This window comes from Kogia breviceps, chromosome 12 (assembly GCF_026419965.1).
Source record: "Kogia breviceps isolate mKogBre1 chromosome 12, mKogBre1 haplotype 1, whole genome shotgun sequence".
Classification (NCBI taxonomy): domain Eukaryota; kingdom Metazoa; phylum Chordata; class Mammalia; order Artiodactyla; family Physeteridae; genus Kogia; species Kogia breviceps.
This window is the reverse complement of record NC_081321.1, coordinates 82,766,431-82,788,942: the sequence shown is the minus strand read 5'-3', so window position 1 is coordinate 82,788,942 and position 22,512 is coordinate 82,766,431. Positions and strand designations below refer to the sequence as shown.

At 40.4% G+C, this 22,512-nt stretch overlaps 1 protein-coding gene across 2 annotated transcripts in view; it reads right to left on the bottom strand.

Moving 5' to 3' along the window:
* Positions 1–2,460: 2,460 nt before the first annotated feature.
* The window catches only part of SLC17A8 (solute carrier family 17 member 8), a 48,092-nt gene continuing 28,040 nt past the window's right edge, over positions 2,461–22,512 (bottom strand). Inside the window, exons 5-12 of one of the 2 annotated variants that reach the window (XM_059081964.2) lie at positions 21,404–21,491; positions 16,434–16,520; positions 15,939–16,078; positions 15,661–15,810; positions 14,550–14,682; positions 7,533–7,643; positions 4,181–4,308; positions 2,461–2,805 (exon numbers count right to left, since the gene is read on the bottom strand). In XM_059081964.2, coding sequence (XP_058937947.1) covers positions 2,461–2,805; positions 4,181–4,308; positions 7,533–7,643; positions 14,550–14,682; positions 15,661–15,810; positions 15,939–16,078; positions 16,434–16,520; positions 21,404–21,491 — 1,182 coding nt within the window. The remainder of the gene's footprint in view (positions 2,806–4,180; positions 4,309–7,532; positions 7,644–14,549; positions 14,683–15,660; positions 15,811–15,938; positions 16,079–16,433; positions 16,521–21,403; positions 21,492–22,512) is intronic. The other variant, XM_059081965.2, reaches the window with a different exon arrangement.

Sequence of the window (22,512 nt, the reverse complement as noted above, 5' to 3'; positions counted from 1 at the left end):
TTTGCAGCCAAATGTACAATAACTTGCAAAGTACATCTGCCTGATGTTCAAATGTAATTATCTGTTCATTGCAACCTTCACGAAACCCATCACAACAAAATAATGTGTTTTCTAGTCTTTAACACCATGGACCCCATTTTTTTAATACTATAAGGGCAAGTGAAAGGCACCCTGTCAAAAGTGCTTTGATTTATTGAAATGTGGAATTTCTACATATGACCCTGACGTCAAATATGGAATAAATACAACTTTGTGTCACAATCTACAACATTACCTTAAGGACTACCATGAGTTTTTAAAATAGTTATTTGACTTCATTAACAGAAGAAAAAACAAAACACTGACTACCATAAATTTCTCAATTTTTTTTTTTTTTTACTTAGAAAACAGCACAACTTTCACGATAAATCCTGTGACTAATGGGTGAAAATGACATGGCATGCTTTCTTTTCAACTGCAAAGTTCCCAAAAAGGTTAAAAGATAATAATGATGATGATAACTAATGTTTATTGAGCATTTTCTACATGACAGGAACTGTTCAAAGGAACTTACATGGATTCACTCATTAAAGAGATTTAAAGATATATAACATAAATGATATACTGATGACATAAATAATACTATTTAATGGAAAATCAGGCTTTTTTTTCAAAATTATTCTTTTTAGAAAATACACTACAATTCTGCTGATATATATATATATATATATATATATATATATATGAGAGAAATTAGGAGAAAAAAATCACTTTACAATAACAAACTACAAGTAAATCTATAATTTTTCCTGCAATATTATATTTTTCCTCTGAAGTAGAAATAAAATTTTCAAAAACAATGAACAGGGCTTCCCTGGTGGCGCAGTTGTTGAGAGTCCACCTGCCGATGCAGGGGACATGGGTTCGTGCCCCGGTCCGGGAGGACCCCACAGGCCGTGGAGCGGCTGGGCCCATGAGCCATGGCCGCTGAGCCTGCGCGTCCAGAGCCTGTGCTCTGCAACAGGAGAGGCCACAACAGTGAGAGGCCCGCGTACCGCAAAAATAATAATAATAATAATTTTATTTGCAAACAACCTTTTACATGCCAACATTAAGTTTTAAAATATCATTAACTTTTAAAATATATTTAGAGAGTATCCATGTTATTGCCTTATGCAAAGATTAATTTTTCAACACTATGGGTCTAGTTGTCCCAGATGTTTACATTCTAGTATTTCATCATTTAACAAATGCTGTATTATTGTGGTTTCACTGAATGTCATTCCAAGTTGAGTCATTAGGAATACTTCAATCATAATTTTGTATAATTTGATCAAATTTCTTAATATCACCAGCAGAAATGGCTAAAGACATACATTTTTTAAAACAGAGGGCTCTTCTAAGAGAATTTTATCTAATAAAATGCATGAACCAACTTCTTAAATTAGTAAACGTCTTAAAGATTTACAAGTAATTTGGGACATTATTTAACCACATTCTTGATATTATGAAGGGTTGAAATTTCGTTCTTCTCAGCCATTCTGACCATCAGATTCCTGGAAATTTGCTGTGTTGCTTAGCTTTTTATTTTTCTTTGTTTAACCTATTTGAATCTCTCATACAGTTTGTGACCCTTATTATTTAGAAAAACTATGGATTCACAGAATCATTTGGCTCTTCAGACCACCTAGGACCCTAAACGTCTTTGAATCCAGTCTCTCACACAATATTTGAATGCTCTCTGCCACATCAACCCAAATGTTTTCTCTCCCCCATGCCTGCCAAAATAGGGAATTATCCACATGACAACCCACTCCATTTTCAGTTTTCATTATTAAAAATGGCTTCTCTAATCTGAAGTGAAACCTTCTTCTCCAAAACTGCCACCTATTTTGGACTCCACCAATCTCAGCACTGTCCCTGGCAGGATGACCTTGGGCAAGTCATTCTCCTGTTGCTTTCGTTGCCTTAGTTGTAAAATGGGGATAAAAAATGTATGTCATAGGGGTGTGGAGATTAAATGAGAATGTTATAAAGTACCTGGCACAATACAGGGCCTTTGTAAGCCGTGGCCTTTATTAGGAATAGGAAACCCTCCTCTGCGTGGCTGCTCTCAGAAATGTAGTAGCAACTATTGTTTTCTCTCCTCCAGGCCAAATATCCCCATTTCCTTCCATTTTTCTTTGAAAACCATGGTATTGTCTTTCTTATTTTTCTAGTCATTCTTTCCTGAATACGTTTAGTTCTTAGAGAGGAGGGTCAACTGCCAATCAAAAAAATTATAGCCACCCATTTTATCAACGTAGAGCAGGTTGTCATTGCAAGATAATATCTATCTTTCCCCTATTGCTAAGTAAACCTCCTCTCCCCGTTCTCCCACATCCAGTGTCCCTAGAGTTGACCCTCTGGCAATAGAAAGCAATACGTATGGATACTTTCTTGTTCTAAAGTGAGGAGGAACCAGAAGTGCCCCCTCAGACATTAGGATGTATCTGAGAAGTTTCCCTCTTCATTCTGGTAGGATGTCAGCTCTTCCTCATCAAGAGTCACTTCTCTCTGTCCTCTCCATTCCTTCCTTTGGACTTCACAATTCTGGGCGGTGGCTCCATATGACATCTTCTTTTGGGGACTTGTGAAGCTCTCAGGGTTGAGTTCTATCTCCTCGGCTAATTCATCTCTGTCAATGATTCCACACTTCTCCTCAGAAAGGTTCTCGGGGTCAGCCCACTCCTGTTTCTCCCCAGAAGCAAAGACCCCATAGAAGATCACGCCACTGTAGTGCACCAGGGCAGCTATGAGAAACACATTCTGCCATTCCTCACGGGTCTAAACAAGGAAACACGGTACCAATTAATATTTTAACCAAAAACAGAGATTAACAGTATCTTCTGGAGGCCTCCACTGGGACAAAAGCACTTGGTCACCCCAAAGGCAAATGCTGTGCTTCTCAGGAAGACACGTGGCAGAAGCATGCCCAGGACCCAAATGGAATTGAAGTGTTTACAAAATGAAAGTTAAGACTACAATGAATATGCATTTTTTAATTTAGAAAAATATTAACAAAATAAACATCCTGTAAATTCCTTGCTGCACCACTTCACAGCTCTTCTAAATATACAAGTGAGGTTTCCACTCACATAATAGGTTAAATTAAACGTGCGTCAGGAACCCACCATTGTAAATATCAGAGGTCTCCCTCTTGCTTGCTTTGGATACATGACAATTTGAGCCATGAAAATGCTCAGTATTAGACTGTCAATAGCTTAATTATAATCATATTTTCTATGAAAATATACTGTATCAAAAATAACGGGAATTTGTGTTTAAAGTTAGGGGCAGATAGTATCTGAGATTTAATGATCATATTACCAATCCTTTCATCTCATGAACAGACAAAGCATGGATCCTCTGCCTATAAAATCCCCAAAGACCACCGTCCTTTTCTATCAAAAGATAAGAAAAGTTATCCCACACTTTCCTCTCCAAGAAGCCGGGAGAATTTCTGAAGTCATATTTGCCATAGGCAATGCAACAACAAAAAATAGTTGGGGAAAAACTCCATAGTATCAAAAAATGTTTATTTGCAGAAAGCAGCATCTAAAACCCTTTCAAAGACAGAGATTAAGAAACCATGTGGCCTGTGGCTGAACTCTGGATGGATCTGGGATCTTCCTGTGCCACCCACCCTAGTCTAAATACACAAATATTCAGTAACGACTTTGTGCCACACCCGCTTAGGTTCTTAGGAAGGGTCATTAATGTCTTGTTTATTTTCTCCATAATAAAGAAGTATAACTGCACTAATATTTTCATGCTGGAACATGCTAAATGGAAAGGGGCTGTAAGGTTTAATTACTTATGATTATAAAGCAATCAGGTAATTTATTTACCCTAAGTTAATTACCTCAGTTTCTTCTTTGTATCTCTAAGCAGTCTATGGTATTAACACCTCCCCTCCACACACACCCCTTTTATTTCTCAATTTAAGAAACATAGACCCAAACATCAGTCAGCCCTGTTGCCATCAATAAACAATAATTTTTTAAAAGAAGAAGAAGAAATTTTTTTAAAAAAAAAGTTCAAGTGACTCAGCCAAGTGAAGGATATAAACGTTTACACAGACTGGGGTAGGGCCTTGAGAGTTTGTGCAGCCCTTCAGTCCCCTGATACTGTAACCCACAGCCCCAGAGGAAAGCATTACCTTGTGCTTGGTCATCGCGCCCACAATGAGGGGACAGACCATTCCAGAGAGGGTTCCCACTCCGTTTGAGACCCCCATGAGTATGCTGGCATAGCGGGGCGCAATGTCCAAGTGGTTGACGTTAAAACCTACAGTGAAGCCAAACACCCCACAGTCAGACTCAAGAACAGAATTCCAAACACATTTTGGAAAATACTAGCTTTCCCCAACTCTCATCCATCTATTTCCTCTACATGTAACCAATGGATACCTTTACTGGAAGGACTGGGTTCAGGATTGTCAGGCTGTGTCTGCACATAACAGAAAAACATGCTAGGATTGATTAGCAATGACTACCATGGGGAGGATTATGGCCCCTGTGCCTTCGAGGCTTAGAAGCCCAAAATAATGGTGTTTGGGGCAATCCTGAAAAGCCCGAAGCCTGGATCACATTTCTTCAGAGTAAACAGTCACATGATCACATAGAGTGTGCTTAGCAGCAAACTGTGCCTCATCATATCCTCCCTCCTAGCTCTCAACTCTCTCCCAAAAGGCCACCATATGTAGGTCTGCCTTAGTAGCCACATGGCATAATGGAAAGGGCTCTTCTTTGATAAGAAAGATTTACGCAAACATTGGCAGAATCCTCTGCAAGTTTCAAAACACTTTTACATACATACTGGATTTGGAGTCTGTAAATCTGGATTCGAATCTTATTCCTACCTCTTAAACAAGTCATGTTTTAGGACTTTGTTTCCTCATCTCTAATTTGGGGGTAATGTTACTACCTAACTCATAAGGATTCTGTGAGATGAGACTCAGGGGAAATATGTATGCGAGAGCTCTTAGCAAACAGCTAGGCTCTGGTTACTATCATGATTACCAATACCAGTCCTACTTCTGCTGTTGCCGCCACTTCTAAGCACGCCCCTCTCTTTGAGGTCTTCTATCTGTAGATAACTCTGCTAGGAGTGGTAAAATAATAAATCACCAACACCTCGCTATTAATCTGCTTATCAGGACACAAGAATGAGTGGGAAGAAGGAGGGGGAAGGCAGAGGAGGAATAAGGCTTTGAAAGAGGAGGCATCAGGCACTGGGAACCAGTTCTACCAGTATAGCCCAGGGGTGCATTTTAGAGTCAGACAGACCTCGGACCTGGCAGCTTAACTGAGATGCAAACCTGGACAAAGGATTTCAACGTTCTGAACCTCAGCTTCTTCACCTATAAACTGGGATAATCAGTCTTATAGAATTGTTGTAAGAATTAGATTAAATCATATATGTTAATTACATAGATACGTAGAGGTGAAAGCCAACATATAGGTTCTTTACGGCTGGTTATCCATCTGCCTTGTTTACCACTATCTTCCCTGAGCTGGCAAAGTGTCTGGCACATAGTAGGCATTCAATAAATAGTTGTTTAATTAATTACCAATTTGAGCTCTGAAATTACAGCAGGGGGCTGTAGGTTTTGTTTATGCATATTTTTATTTTCCTTGGTCTTGATTTTTAATTCTCTATTTTGTGCAAAGAACTTGAAAACAGAATTTTTTAAAAATATATTTTTCCTAATCTGGCACATTGGCTGGTTGTTTTTTTTTCCTACCTCCATTCAGAGAGAATTTTGAGAAAACCTTTCTGGAATAAACATACCTTCTCTTTCAGGTCAAAGTGGCAGAAAATCAGAATATAAAACAGCTGCAAGATTAATTAATCTTACTGTTGATTTGAATGCGGTAAACACTTTATTTGAAAAGAACTCAGAGATAAGAAGCAATTAATATGATTGGCGAGTATTATATTCTGATACAAAGCTAGGCATTTGCGTTCAGCTAAAAACAATGTCAGAAAAGCCATTTAGATTTCTAGGGCCCTTAAACCCAGGTCTCTGCATCCCCAAACCCGTTGTTAGCTGCAAGCTACTTTTAATGCAGACATTTTTTCCTAATTTAACTATTTATCAGCTCTATTTACAGTTGATCCTTGAACAAAGCAGGTTTGAGCTGCACGGGTCCACTTACAGGTGGATTTGTTTTTCAGTAGTATATACTACAGGACTACGGGATCTGTGGTTGATTGAATCCTCAGATGAGAAATTGAGGATACAGCAAAACCCAGGATGCGGAGGAACATCTTATACAGAGGGCCGACTACAGTGTGTAGGCGGATTTTTGACTGTGCTGGGGGCCAACACCCCTAACCCCCACATCGTTCAAGGGTCAACTGTATTTTGATAAGATCAAGCCCCTGTTTTATGTTAGTTTAGACCACAGGTTCCATGTGTTTCTGTTCTGGGATGTTACCACCGTGTTTGATCTTTAAGACAGCCCAGAATTGTGGAAAGAGTACAGACACGAAGCCTGGTAGGACTACACCTTAGTTCTTCCTTTGCTACAAATTGTGTGACAATAGGAAAGTCCCCAGTTTTCCTGAGCTTTAATTTACTCCTCAGTAAAATAATGGTAATATCATTTGCTTCATAATTTTGTCAGATAGATGCAATATATGTGAAGTGTTCTGTAAATGACACTTTTTAGTCCTACAATATGTTTTTAAAGTTAGAAAAAAAAACTGAGTTTTACTTTTTCACCCAGTTTTGCATAGGGAGCTTCTGAAGTCTGTAAGACATGATATGCTAGCACTGTGACCTCTCACACAGTAGGCTGGTTTCTGCTCCGGTAAAATGGGAGACTGATAGCCCTTAGGGTAGCTATGAGAATTACAGGGGTTAATACACAGAGTGGGCTTTGAACAGTCCCCGGCACAGAGTTTGTGCCTGATCAATGTTAGCTCTCATCATCACCATTATTATTTTTACTTCCTGCTCTAGCCTGTTTAGAAAGTCACATCACCTCTCTGGACCTGAATTTCCTTGTTTGGAAAATGAAAGCCTCGGAGTAGACAAAAATCTAAAGAAGAGTTCCACCCTTAAAAACTTCTGATTCCATGACTATATGTCAAATGACGACATCGTTTGACTTTTGAGTTAATATTAGCAGCTCTCCAATAGGAGGTGAGGATTGAAAAGGCCACGAGAGCCTCCGTTAGTTAGGGTGACCTGGTTCTGAAGTATGAAGGTGTCACTTCGTCCAACAACACACGCGCTGCCCATGCCCCAGAGGCAGCGCCTGCACGTTGATTGTTTCCAAGATGGAGAAAGTATCAACAATTCCAGCTTGACTGGGCTCCTGAACCTGGTTCTCAGTGATCTGACAAAATCATCCCCACTAGATGAAAGTCTCTAGCCAGTGGCCCTGCTCCTTGGGAATGGCTTGGCTACCAAAGGAAGATGCTACAATATCTTTTCCTTCCTTCCTCCCAAGTCTTGCTGGATCTATGGAAAAGATTTGGAAACCCAAAGGACACTTTACCTGAAATAGCAAAACCACTAAATCCTACGGCAAGCACCAGAAAGGAGATAGCCACCCCTTTGGTATGGGAAAAGCCAACCACAAGGAGTAAGGTTGCCTCCATGCCAAAACCTGCAAATGGAAACAGCAGGGAGGGAAAATGTCATTTTCATGTCAATCAGCCCAAGTTCATGAATTTTTCAGATAAGAATCTGTTTTTATTTCCATGGACCCAAGTTTTTAGTACATACATTCTGGCACAATACTTACAGTCTTATTGGGGTGTTTCTTGACTACATGACAATGCTAATATTACCCGGGTGTTCTGTGAGCCTTCCAACATTTTCCTGGTGTACTTTGAACACTGAATGGTCCCAGGAGGTACAATGATGCCCGTGGGATGAGGGATGTATATTATCAGTTGTTCATGGGTAGTTCCCCCTGCCATTTCTAAATACTAAAACCATCAATGACTCTCCTTTGATTATACAAGTGATGGTCTCTCACAGAAAAATGAAATAAAATTAAAAAATAAAATATTATTATTGCCAAAGGTGACTAGAAAGCTGTAGTGAATATCTGAAACAAAAAGCAGAGCCTCACCACTTGTAAAGCATAAGGCAGCATCTTCCCTTTCAGAAGTCTGCCAAGCTCTCAGGCCTCTATATAAAGCCACGAGATATTCGCACAGAAAATACAGCAGGACAAAAGCACTTTCTGTTCCTTTCATTCAGAATAAGTGAATCCAGCACAATAAAAAAGAGTAAGGAAATTATGAAGATGGTCCTTATCAACACACACACAGACACACACACAGACACACACACACACACACACACACACACACACACACACACCCAGCCGATAGCAGACAGAAAGATGATATAAATACCATTTCCAGGGACATGAAGTACCCTGGGAAGTAGAAGACAATGAAATGATGCTTCCTACTGGGAACCGTAGGCTGATTCCAGACATCACCACACATTTGTCCTTTGAGGTACCTCAAAGACAACAGGCCCAAATCAAGTCTCTGTTCCCCTATTTTCACTCTGAAACAAACAAAGCAAACCACCACCACCACACTCTTTCTTTTTCTCTAAATTAAACTTCTATCCACCTGTGTTTAGAACCCAGACTTTGTCAGACGGGCCTGGGTTCAGATTCCATCTCAAAATCACAAATTGTGTGATCTTGGACAAGTCACCTCACCTCTTAGATTCCTCATCCCCCCCGCCCCCCGGCGCCAAATGGAGCTCATAATACAACCTTGGGACATTGGAAGGTTAAATGAAATTGGGTATGTAAGGTGTTGAGCATGATCGTCGGCCATGGGCACAGCTCAACAAACGGTAACCAAAAGTCCAATGCAGAAATCTCAGAATCATCTTGGACTTCTTGCTCTTCCTCAGCTTTCACATAAGAATCCACGGGTTTGGCCTCAGAAATATCTGTCAAATCCGACCTCTGCTTTCCCCTCCTCTGCCATTGTCTTAGTTCTGGGCGCCACTATCTCTCACCTGGACAACTTCAATAACCTCTTTACTGTATTGGTCTTTCCATCTCTTCTTCCTCTGATCCTTTCTCTAGATCATTATCTTTCTAAACCACAAATCTGATCAGTTACCCCTTTGCTTAAAACCCTTGTCGGGCTTCCCTGGTGGCGCAGTGGTTGAGAGTCTGCCTGCCGATGCAGGGGACAGGGGTTTGTGCCCCGGTCCGGGAAGATCCCACGTGCCGCGGAGCGGCTGGGCCCGTGAGCCACGGCCGCTGAGCCTGCGCGTCCGGAGCCTGTGCTCCGCAAAGGGAGAGGCCACAACAGTGAGAGACCCACGTAACGCAACAAAACAAAACAAAACAAAAACCCTTGTCAATCGTTACATATTATGAGTACAATGCTGTATAATAAATCCCTCCTGCGGCTCCAGCTTCATCTTCAGCCACCCTTACCTCCTTGCTCACCACCTGTAGCCCGTGGAAAGCCCCCTGTTGTCACACAGATCTATCCGCTGTTTCCTGATCACAGCACTGTTTTGTGCCCATAATGTATTTCCACAGACTGTTCCTTCACCTGCAGTACTCTCCTCCCACCACTTCTCTTTTCTGGAGAAATCTTACTACTCTTTAAAGTCCACCTCAAATATTGCTTCCTTTAGGAAGCTTTCCTGCTAACCCTGCCCCTTACCCACCAGTAAAGCTGACATCTCACTCTCACTCATTTTATAGAGCTTTTCAACATTGCCTTGTAGTTTTTCATTTGTATTTCTGCCTCCCTGACAAAACTGTGATATTATCCAGGGAAGGTACCATATATATAGCACAGAGCCTGGTGAGTATGTAGTGAGAACTCAATAAATAATGCTTGATGAATTAATGTGAAGGAAAGAAAGGGAAACCAAGACAAGTTAAAACACAAGCTAAAGCACTTTTTGTAAACCTTGGTAAGTTGCTTACCTGTCTAAGTCCATTTCTTCAAAACTATCATAGAAATAGGGCAAGCCTCAATAGTTGTTTTACTTGGTCATCTAAAGAGGATCAATGCAATTATGGGTGCAGAGGTGCTTTTTAAACTGTGGGCTTTACAGACTCACTCATATAAAGAACAAACTAGTGGTTACCAGTGGGTGGGCGGGGAGGGGAAATGTAGGGATGGGGGAGTGGAAGGTACAAACTATTGGGTGTAAGATAGGTTCAAGGATGTATTATACAACAAGGGGAAAGTAGTCAATATTTTGTAACAACTATAAATGGAAAGTAACCTTTAAAAATTGTATGGAAACATTTTTTAATTTTTAATAAATAAATAAAAATTTTAAAAAAACTGTGGACTTTATACCATTACTACTTGTTATTAATTTTGTTTCAACAGTTTAAATTATACATAAGGAAAACCTGCTAGTGTTTTGTATACTGTTTGTGTTTTAGAAGTGGCCTGTCTTAAGCAACAAGGCACATGGCTGAAACTTCCTTTAACACTTTCAACAAAGTGGTACCAGAAAGTTAATTCTCCCAAAGAATTCGAATAAAGACACGTGAAGAAGAAAACCTACAAATGATACACTGATTCATCTCTAAGGGAAAAAAAGATCTTTGCCAAATAGTAGACTCTCAAAGAAAGAAAAACCATTTAAGAGCCTAAATGGTTCCTATCTACAGTGAAAATGCTAAAGATAGAACTGTACGTTTCAGGAGCTGAAGGATAAAATTTGAACTTCATGGGTAATCAAGAGATCCTGGAAAGTGAACCTATTCAGAGCTGACAAGAAAAATAGAACAAGGATTAAAAGGCCTGAGAAATTTTTTCATCTCACCTGAAGTTCACACAGCCAACTGATTCAGCCAGACTAGAATTTTTGACCTCACTCACACTTTCCATGTAATACAGAGGGAGGTATAAGGATTTGACATCTGTCTTTGAGAATCTTGGAAATGTGCCCTGATTCAGAATGAACTAGAATAGAGCATCATGTCTTAAGGTGATCTGTTTGCTTTAAATGATTCTAGCAGCAAATATCTCTTGCCTATGGAAAGAAAAGAAGGAGGTGGCAGACTCCATGAAATGTGTGATCTTTCTCAGATGAGAAACATCCTCTGTATTTTGGCTTAGAAAATATGAAACCAACTAAAATTCTCTAGAAGATCATGTAAGTGCTTCATTGTATTCCAAATCAATCTGACTTATTCAGTGATGGCACAAAACTCTGTCTTTATCTCTAATGCAGCATCTCTGTGTTTAAGCAAGGTGGGATAAGCATAGTCTTTTAAAAAATTTTTTCTATGTATATCCCACTGGTTCTGCTATGTCAAAATATAAAATGACATGAATAGACATGTGAAGAGATTTTTTTTTTCTTTTTAAGATGGGATAGAGGCTGGGGAGATTCTATGAATACATTCTAGTTTCTGCCAAAAAAAAAAAAAAGGGATTTATTCTCAAGGATTTAAAATATTTGAGAGTTGTCACCAACACCTAAACTACTAATTATGAAGAAACAATGGCAAAGGTGATTGAGGAAAAATTAAATATGAACAAGACATTCCTATGAAAATGTTGTTAGGTCTTCAAGGCATCTGTCTTTAGAAGAGGTTGTACAGGTAGAGTTTAAACAGAATTTTCTTTCAAGTTCTAGGTTTAGAAGTTGCATGTTTTTGGCCATGGGAAATATGATTGAATAGCATATACTTATTGAATGCTTCCTTTGGAAAACTTCTGTTTTGTCAATGTCTTGAACACAGGAGAAGAAAAAGGCACTAAAATATGTGAAGAACATTGTTTGCTGAACTCATGCTGGGTGCATATATACGTTGTCTCATTTACAATCATAACGATCATCTGAGGTAAATGCTATTATTCAGATATTAAAGAAGAAGAAAGTAAGGCTCATGGAAGTTAGAAATCCATCCACTTCAGTGTCTACCTCCACTGACACTATTTTAGATCAAGCCACCATCTTCTTTTCATGGAATGACTGAAATAGCCTCTTAGCTGGTTTCCCTTCTTTTACTCTAAGTTCTGTTATTTCTATTTGAAAGCATAAATCCGATCATGTCCCTTTCCCTCCTTTAAACCCTCCATTTGCTTCCCAATGCACCTCAGGTAAAACCCAAGCTCCACGTAGGTCTGTCTGCAAGGCCTCCCGTGATCTGGCCCCAGCTGTGCACTCTGATCCCCTCAATGTCACTCTCCACCTCACTCATCAAGCACCGACCATTCTGACTTTCCTTCCTTCTGTTCTCTAACATGTCACAGTCATGGCTGCCTCAGGGCTGTTGCACATGCTACTCCCTCTGTCTAAAATACTTTCCTGCAAGAGCTGTAATAAGGAAGTACATGATGAGTTGTCAACCAAGTGTATAGATAGGAGGAACATTCACTGGAGGCTGACGTAGCCTTAAGAAAACACAAGTGAAAAAACTTGAGCTGATGTAGTAGGCTGTGTGGGGAGGACTGGGTTGATTGGTGAAGGTGAGCAGAGCTCACAGTGAAGGGAAAGGGCGTGAGCAAAGTCCGAGACAGCAAGATATATTCAGGGCCTTGTATGGAGGGCTATTCAGCTAGAACAGGATCTGATCACTAGAGGAGTGGTACTTTGACTACTATATAAGTTTCTGATTGCTACTTTAACAAATTACCACAACCTTAGTGACTTAAAACAGCACAACTTTTTTATTGTACAGTGCTAGAGGTCAGAAGTCTGAAATGGGTCCTACAGAGCTAAAATCGGGGTGTCAGCGAGTTGCATTCCTTTTGGAGGCTCTGGGGAAACTCTCTTCTTACTTTCTGAGCTTCTAGAGTCTGCTTGCATTCCTTGGCTTGTGGCTACATCATTCTGACCTTTGCCTCTACTGTCACATCTCCATCTCTGACTCTGACCCTCATGCCTCCTCTTATAAGGACCCTCGTAATTATGTTGAGCACACACAGATAATCCAAAATAACCTCTCCATCTCAAGATCCTGAATTTAATCACATCTGCAGAATTCCTTTTGCTGTATAGGGAAACACATTCTCTAGTTCTGGGAATTAGGACATAGACATCTCTGATGAGGAAATTATTCTGCCTATTTCAGCCGCCTTGGGGAGGATCGAGAATGCAGTGCCCCAGAGCTTCCCCTCCTGCCCATCAGAGGGCAAGCCCATACCTGCCAACCTTTAAGTTCAAGTCAAGGGTAGGCCCCCAAATCCCTGCTTGGGGCCAGCAGTCAAACTGCTGGGAGCCCAGATGCTGACAGGTTATTCCCAATCTCCCTGATCAGACTTTATTCCTGAGATGCTGTGCGATGAGATCATGCCTGCTGGCTCTTGCATCCCTCCAAAGGATCTTCACTTCTAAAGGGCCCTGACCCATGTAATCTAGTCAAAGTGCCCCCATTCCCTCCTTTTCAACTTAATATCCCAGTTATGAACTTTCGCCCATAGATGGCGCTGTCCTCTACCTCCCACCTGCCCACCCTGACCCCCCAGTCCCCCGGAGAGACAGCAGTAGTGACGGTAATGAGCCATGAGCTCAGACAGACCTGGGATCTAGCACAGGATCTGTCACTCGAGCAAGTCACTTTATTATACCCCAGTTGCCTCACTGTAAATTGGGTTTAATACATAACAGCAGTTGCTTCACAGGGTGGTTATGAGGATGAAATAAAATAATATGTGTAAAGAATTTAGCTTAGTGGCTGGCACAGGAAGTGTTCATTCAATGCTAATTTTAAAAGCAAAACAAAAAAGATAAGGAGAAAGTGGAGGGTTTTAAAAAGGTGAGCTGTCATAAGCATTGTAAGGGTTCGTGTTACTTTTACCTACCTCTTTTGGAAAATCGCCCAACTTCTACTTTATCTTTGCAAAATCAAAACATGAAACAGGAACTAAATAACACAAGGAAGAGGATGGTGTGTGTGTGTGTGTGTGTGTGTGTGTGTGTGTACACCCCATGCACAAGCATACGTTGGGAAGAAAGAAAACTATTCAGAGAAAATACTTTTCTTATGTTTCTTACCAAAACATGTATATATGTAGAAAGGGAAGAGGGAGATAAGGGAATAAACTATAAAAGCAAAGGATTATATATGTGGAAGGATATATGGGAAAGATAAACAGATGGATACCAGGAAATCATGTTGCTTTGGCTTAAGAGTAGATGAAAGAAGCATTTCTGCAGTTGCCAGTGTATACTGATGTATCAAATAAGTTGTCATATCTCTCTCTTTTTTAAGATATTTCTTTCCTTTTTCTTCTTCTTTTTTGGCCACCTGGCTTGTGGGATCTTAGTTCCCCAACCAGGGATTGAACCCGGGCCCTTGGCGGTGAGAGCGCGGAGTCCTAACCGCCAGGGAATTCCCAAGTTGTCGAATCTCAGGTTGCACAAGTACAGGCTGAATGACCACTAGGCAGGGGTGTGATGGACACTCAACTGGGGGATGGACTTAGGAGCCTTTAAGATCCTGCTCAGTGATTAGACATAAACCCCAAAATATGGTCCGCAATTCCGTTTCATCTCATTCTATAAAAGCTGCTTAAGCCACCTATGAAATCCACAGTACCTCCACAGTTCATGATTTTTCTGACAGCAGTTGTGGTCAAAATTTTTCTGCTTCTTAAATAATCAGCCAATTGTCCTCCAATAGGCACAATGATTGTCATAACCATGTGTGGGAGTGCTGACAAGAGACCCACCTGGAACGAAAAGAAGCAATGAGCTATTTTTAGCTACTTCTGAGAGAGGTACTTCCCTACCTCCCTGCCCTCGCCCTCTCCACCACACCCCTCACCATCAGATTTAATCATCTAATTATATGGGACCAAGGTAGGCCTGAATTCTGTAATAAATAAACAATGAATGAATGAATGGTTTTAAGGATAGACCAAATGTCTCCTCCATCAGATCGGAAGCTCCTTGAGGGCAGAGGTGACGTTTGTTTGTCACAGGCCCCAGCACGCAGCAGAGTGCCCGGCACATGGTAGTTGAACACTTGGCACAGACGGAGTGTTCTCCGACGGCAGCTTCTATGGGCTGTGCTAGCTCTTCCACGGTCACTTCTGACAGTACCCGTAGCCATGCAGACATCTACCTCTACTAGGCTGCTGTTCTTTCCCTTGTGGGAAGGAGGCTTAAATCTTTTATGATGACAGTTTATGTTTTCCCATTCACACTCTTCCTCCCTGAAACACAGACAACCTAATGGCAATGGGTGGGGACTTTGAAAAAGTTCTTTCTAAACCATACAAAGCTCTGGCCGTTATCGCTATGACTGTGATCTGCAAAATGAGCTTTAAGGTTCTTACCGCTCCTCACTGAATAATTTATAGGAAAAACAAAAAACAAAACAAAACCAAAAAAACCTCTCACCCTTAAATCTTTTGATCCTTGCCTAATATGCAGTCCTTGAGTCGGCTTCAAAAACACTTTGAGATCAGGTATAATACAAATCTTTAAAAGCAGCTTAATACAGCTCTGATCCTTACTAAGAAGAAATTAAATAGCTATGTATACTGTGCATAGAATGTATAACTTGTCTGACCTCCAGGGTATTAGGTGTCACAGAACCGTTATGAATTTTGATCAGCAATTTACTTATTTTATCATGCAAAGATTTTCTCAGTAGAAGCAAGAGATTTAAAGTTCAAGAACATTTGAAGCATCTGTGTGTTTACCTTACTTATTGCAAATCCAAAGACCTCTTCAAAATAAGCAGGCTGACTTATCAACAGCAAGTAAAAGGTCCAGCTTCTGCAAAAATTTGCCACAATGATTGCGTAAACCGGCAACGATGTAAAAAATCTTTTCCATGGTGTATTAAATTTCTAGGGAGTAAAAATACCGTGGGATTTTTAGTGAATATACTGACGGATTATTTTTCTTAGGAGGATAACACAATCACTGAGAGAAATACTCATAAAAAAGAGGTAAGTCTCCATCCGTCTCTACTTACACTGAGACTAACCAAGTTGGCTCCTTCTCCTATACTTGTCTCTATATAGGTCTTTTCCTCATGGGATATTGTTGGGTGAACTGCTGGACACTCATAGGCCAGCAACAGCCAAAACATGTACCAAATAATCCCAAACATACCTGCAGTTGAAAAACAAAAGGCTTGATGATATGGTCTCATTTTCTTCCATCTCTAAATTTGTCAAATTTCAAAGTATTCTCAAACGGCACCATATTCAGCTAGGAGAAAGTGTTTGGTTTATTTTTCCGTTGTTGTTATTATCAACTGGTATTTAAAGAAAGATAATGTTCTCATTAAATTCAACTTTCATATAAACATTAAATGAATCATCGCTAGACAAGTATTCCATTTATATGATAAACTTGTCTTAGTAATCTCTATTTTCATACAGAAAACTCTTAGCCAACCCCATTAGACAGTAAAATACCACCTCTATGAGTCACCCAAGGGAACTCATGAAATCAAATCACTCACCATAAATATAAAAGACAGAGGCCCATCCTATGTACTGTACCAACACGCCGGCCAGCGGCATGGCAATCACTGCCCCCGCATAGGAACCTAGAACGAGAAAAGGTTGAGGGAAACTTACCAGTCGTCATGCAAGCCCTTTCAAACCATTTAGAGTTCATGTGGTCGAACTGAGGATGAATCAAACTGAGCAGGAGGGCTTCCCTGGTGGCGCAGTGGTTGAGAGTCCGCCTGCCGATGCAGGGGACACGGGTTCGTGCTCCGGTCCGGGAAGATCCCACATGCCGCGGAGCGGCTGGGCCCATGAGCCACGGCCGCTGAGCCTGGGCGTCCGGAGCCTGTGCTCCGCAATGGGAGAGGCCACAACAGTGAGAGGCCCGCGTACCGCAAAAAAAAAATAAAAATAAAGGAGCAGGAATCACGAAGAGGAGCAGGCAAACTCCCACTGTGCCCAAAAACAGGGCTTCCAGGAGAGAAAGTTCACCAGGATGCCCTTTAACTTCCTCCAGACACCATGGAGGGATCAGACAAAGATGGCTCAGGCACCGTGACTTGGAATTACAAGAGAATGGAATGAAAAGATGAGAAAAATCTAAGAGAATTCTGAAAACTTCAACCAGGCACAGTATTGGGTGCAGAAGACGGAAGGTGAAGGAACATATGCATCTACCGCTCAGGGTTCACAGAGCAGAAAGATCATCACCGTGCTCTTTATTTATTAAAAATTTTTTTTCTTCCAGCTTTATTGAGATATTATTCACCTAGGTCTTTAAATGAGGGACTTCAAACTATGAAAGGATCATACTTTTAGAGTCTCGATTTTTTTTTTTTTTTAATACCAGGAAACAGTTAAATTTCAGGATGGCAGGATATGACCAGATGGCTTCTGTCTCCATCCACCTCCTAAATATGTACATTTTTTAGTTTATTTCTTACTTTGTAAATACCTAACCTTGTAAATACTTACCTATATGTGGATGTTTATCTTGTCTAGACAAGATAGTGAGGGCTAGAGGCAGTGACCTCACCTCCACTATCTCCTGCAGTTCCATGATACCTGCTGGAGAAACGTGAGCCCTGCAAACTCCCAATAAATATTAACTAAATCAAAAAACTTACTATCTGAAATTCCCTCTGGGTATGAATGAAAAAAAATTCTTGCTTCAGAAAACGTGAGCCGCAAAAGGAAATTCTGTATCCCAGAATACACTGCTAAGAAAGGCCTTCAGGAAATGGGAGCTTGGAGATCTTCCAGAGAAAGAGATTAGATCCCATCTTTCCGAGCTGGGCCCAACTGGTTATGAAAGGCCTGACCTGGAATCCCAAATCTGAACATCAGAACGCCTGAAGAAGTCTCTCAGTCTCTCCAAATCATTTTCATTAGGTAGAAGATGGAAGTGAAATCTCTATCTCACAGGGTTGTTTTGAGGAGCAAATAAATTATTAGCTGAAGATGCTCTAATTAGTGCTGCATAAACACCAACTATTACTGCTACTGTCATGTACAGAATGACGGAGCACTTTTTTTTTTAACCTCAGACTTCCTCAAACCAATAAGGCAAGCATTCCAGGACGTATCATTAGAAAGAAGAGCTGCAGGTCTAATTCCTCTGTGGGTGTGGGGTGGTCTTCTTTCCTGGACCAAATACCCTGGGAGTGGGGCTGTGGGGCCTCCAGTTTAGATGATGCAAACTGGGAGGGTCAGGGGATAACAGTCTATAAGATCCATTGGGTGCTTTCTGTGTGCTCTCTAGTACTGTGCTGAGTATTCTGGACCCCTGATTTTATTTAACCCTTTTTTCAACCTGGTAACATTGGTACTGGTGTCATCCCAATTTTACAAGAAGGGGAGGGGAGGGGAGGTAAATTTCCTGAGGTCACATAGGTGTGAGTGATAGGACCCCAGGTCTGCAGGAATCCAAAGACTTTAACCTTAACTACTTAATAATTCAGTCCTGCTTCTTCCGCTCAACAATACCCAGTAATTCCTCACGGTAAGAAACATTCATTCACTGAGGAAATTTTACAACCTGAAATTGCCCTTCCCTGTCTTTTAGATGAACTCTTCCTCATCCTTCCAGATATGGCTGAATGTAATCTCCTATCACACCCTGAGCAAACCCCAACGGGGCTCTCACATTGCCCTCACTGCACCTTGATGCCTCTGTGTGGTCACCAGGGAGGACAGAGGAGGCCCTCTGACACTTGTTGCTTGGCGTGGCGAGAGGGGAGTGGCTAAATGGGGGATGGGAGAGTCCCTAGTTCTGTCCTCACTCTCCATGGGAATTTATATCTTTGTTTTCCCTCCCTGAGCCTCCACTATAAAATAATGGAAGTCGAAAAAGAAATCAGATTTGTGGCTCTCAGAGGCAGGGATGCAGAGAGGGGAAATTAGATGAAGGCAGTCAAAAGGTACAAATGTCCAGGTATAAGATAAATAAGTACTAGGGATGTAACATACAACGTGATAAAGATAATTGACACTGCTGTATGTTGTCAATGAAAGTTAAGAGAGTAAATCCTGGGTTCTCATCACAAGGAAAAAAAAAATTTTTCCTATTTCTTTGATGTTGTATCTGTGTGAGAGGATGGACATTCACTAAACCTATGGGGGCAAACATTTCATGATGTATGTAAGTTGAATCATTATGTTGAACACCTTAAAATTATATAGTCTGCATGTCTCTTACACTCAATAAAAGTAGGGGGGGGAAAGCAAAAACAAAACTCTATGTCTTTGAATAAAGCCAGTTTTACTTCTTAAAAAAATTAAAATTAATTAAAAATATTAAACAATGGATGTGACTAGATGTTTTCTAGAGACCCTTCCAACTCCAATATTTTTGAAGTGTAAGAATCATTTATCCCTAAGCCTGGGTTTACTTCTAATGACATTTTCACTTGGCTGTTCTTTGAAACCAAGGCCACACCTTAGCTGGGAAATGTAATAAAGCCTGTGACCTTGATCAGGTAACTTTCCTTGAGAGTCAAATCATTTCTTAAATAGCCCTTTTAGGGCTATAAAGGCACTAAGAATGGGCAGTAGCTGCTAGTTATTCTTGTTTTGCCGGCAAATCAAAATGAAAAGACTTACAAATAAATCATCCAAAGACAATATCAGGGGACTTCCCAGGTGGCACAGTAGTTAAGAATCAGCCTGCCAATGCAGGGGACACGGGTTTGAACCCTGGTCTGGGAAGATCCCACATGCCGCGGAGCAACGAATCCCGTGTGCCACAACTACTGAGCCTGCGCTCTAGAGCCCACGAGCCACAACCACTGAAGCCTGCGTGCCACAACTACGGAAGCCTGTGCACCTAGAGCCCATACTCCGCAACAAGAGAAGCCACTGCAATGAGAAGCCCGCGCACCACAGAGAAAAGTGGCCCCAGCTCACTGCAACTAGAGAAAGCCCGTGCGCAGCAATGAAGACCCAAAGCCAAAAATAAAAATAAAAATAAATAAATAAATAAATTTTAAAGGACAATATCAGCAGGTCAAGGTCAGCTGGGGAGAATGTTATATTCTTCTAGAGGTGGTATAAGATCAGTAGTGGAGGTAGAGATGATCTTGAACTTCAAACAAGAGGACAGAAATAGTTTCTAAGGACAAGGGAGGCTAAAGAAGTAAAGACATCTCTGCTGTGCATGAATTTCCAAACTAGGCACAAAATAGACACTCTGGGCGGATATTTCACACCAGATTCCCTGGGATCCTTTATTACTACTACTACTTAAGGAGGTAAAGAGAGAGAGACAGAGGGAGAAATAAATAAAGATATTCAGAGAAATAAAGCTTCCTCTTTAGCTAAGAAATACAGGTTAGCTACTGTTAGGAAAGACACACTAGCCTGAAAAACTAAGCAGAACAAAATTCTGATCCTAATTCTAGGTGGGCCTGTTGTGAATTTCATGGCCTAAGGCACTTTTGTCTTTCTTGGCCCCTTCTCCCATAAAAAGTATTTGAAAATATTGGTGGCAGCATGTGCTGTTCTTGTTCAAATGTTAAACAATACCTAGTAGACTCTTCTGAACACTGATTACCCTCAGAGCTTCATAGAGGGGCCACTCCCAAAGACATGGCTTCAAATGAGGCAAGCTTAGCAAGGTGAAGTTTGGAGAGCCAGGAATTTAAGTCACATCACTACTTAAGAGCCATTTATTTACTTTCGGGTAAGATGGATGGTGTCCACTTTGTTTTGGCGAAAATTGATTAAACAGCTTCTATGACAATGTGTACATAGTAGTGTGTAGTGAGGAAAGTTCTGAATCAAGAACCAGCTGGTCTAGGTCCAGCTCCTTAACTTAGTAGCTGTGTGACCTTGGGCAAGTTGTTGGACTTTCGTTTCAGTTCAATGAAACTAAACTTTAAACTTTAGTTTTAATTTCTTCATTTGTGAAAAGGAGTGGGGGCCTTGATGATTCTATTGACATATCTTCTGTCTTCAACTTTGGAAAATATCATTTGTTGGCTAATCTACAACCACCTCCAACCCCTTCTTTCTTACCTTTGTCTATTAAAGATGCTAGAAAAACTAGGCACTTGCTTTCCTAGCCTCCTCTGCAGTTAGTAAAGTATATGACACAATTAGAACCAAGGAAATATAAATGGAAGCCTGCTAGGGAGTTTGGGAAAGCTTTTGCTTTCCTAGTGAAAGGAACAGACATGGTTAGGACAACTAACCCCACTTCTTTCTGCCTTTAATGTGGACTTGATATCTGGAGCTGTGACAGCCATTTTGTGAACATGAGGAACACGCATGAATGTAAAAAGTTATCACTCTGAGGATAGTGGTGTAAAAAGTCCGAATGTGCATAGTCCCTGGACAGATCACGGAGCAGCAGGATCAATACTAGCAACGATTTACTTTTGGACTTCTGTTATGTGAAAAACATAAATTCTATTTAGTAGGGTCTTCACTTGAAGCCAAAAGCATTCCTAAATGAAACTTGTTATGGTTCTAATACACTTACCACAAAAAGAAGTTGTGGCCAGTCGGCTTCTCTCCAAAGGCGGTGCCCACTTACTCCACATCCCATGGCAGGCTGGGTAGGTCACACCCTGGCAAAACAGTTGAAAATAGATTATTTGATTCGACTCCAGTTTCTTTTTGTGTTTAAAACACAGATTTTGCTTCTTTACCACTACAATTCAAAGCCTAATTTACAGATACTAAATAACATGTGTCAGCTATTTTGGCTCATGGCAAATTCAATGCTGAAATTCAAATACTAGTTCAAATGTAAGCATGGTGGGGAATAGGGAAGGGGTGTTTATATTTCATATTATTATAGAATATCAGTGTAGAAAGGGATTTCCACAACCAGCCGGTCCATCCTGTCATTTCAAGATACAGAACTTGAGGCTCAGAGCCATTAAGTGACTAGATTCTAGTCTTTATGGCTGCTAATAACATGTTCTTTCTACCATGTCAGTATTTTCTGAAGTGTGGTATACGCCCCTCTAGTGGGATTAAAGTTGGATTTAAGGTGCTACAACAACCTATATTTTTTATTATAATTGTTACATATATATTATAACATGCTTTAAAATGTAAAAAATATAAATAAATAAAATATATAAATATATATTTAAATATGTAAATATATAAAAAATATTTTAAATATATAAAAATGTATAAATATATAAAGAAATAGAATATAACTAGTACATCAAGCCCATGATATCAAAGATATCGTTGCTTATGATAGGTTCTTTTATTTTGTTTTGTTTTGTTTTGAAGTGAATTGATCTAGGGAAAAACTATAGGCAAATAATAGTATAAATCATAGTGTGGATGTGACAAAAGTGACAAAGGTTAGAGGTGAATGACTGAATTCGGGAAACATTTCTCTACATCAGGTATTGGCAAAATATAGCCTGATATGGCCCCACCATCTATTTTTGTTCAGCCTTCAAGTAAAGATGGCTTTTACATTTTTAAGTGGGCAGAAAAAAAAATTGAAAGAAGAATAATATTTCCTGGCATGTGATAATCATATGAAATGCAAATATCAGTGTCCAAAAAGTTTTACTGGAAAGTAGCCATGCCCACATGTTTACATATTGTCTCTGGCTACTT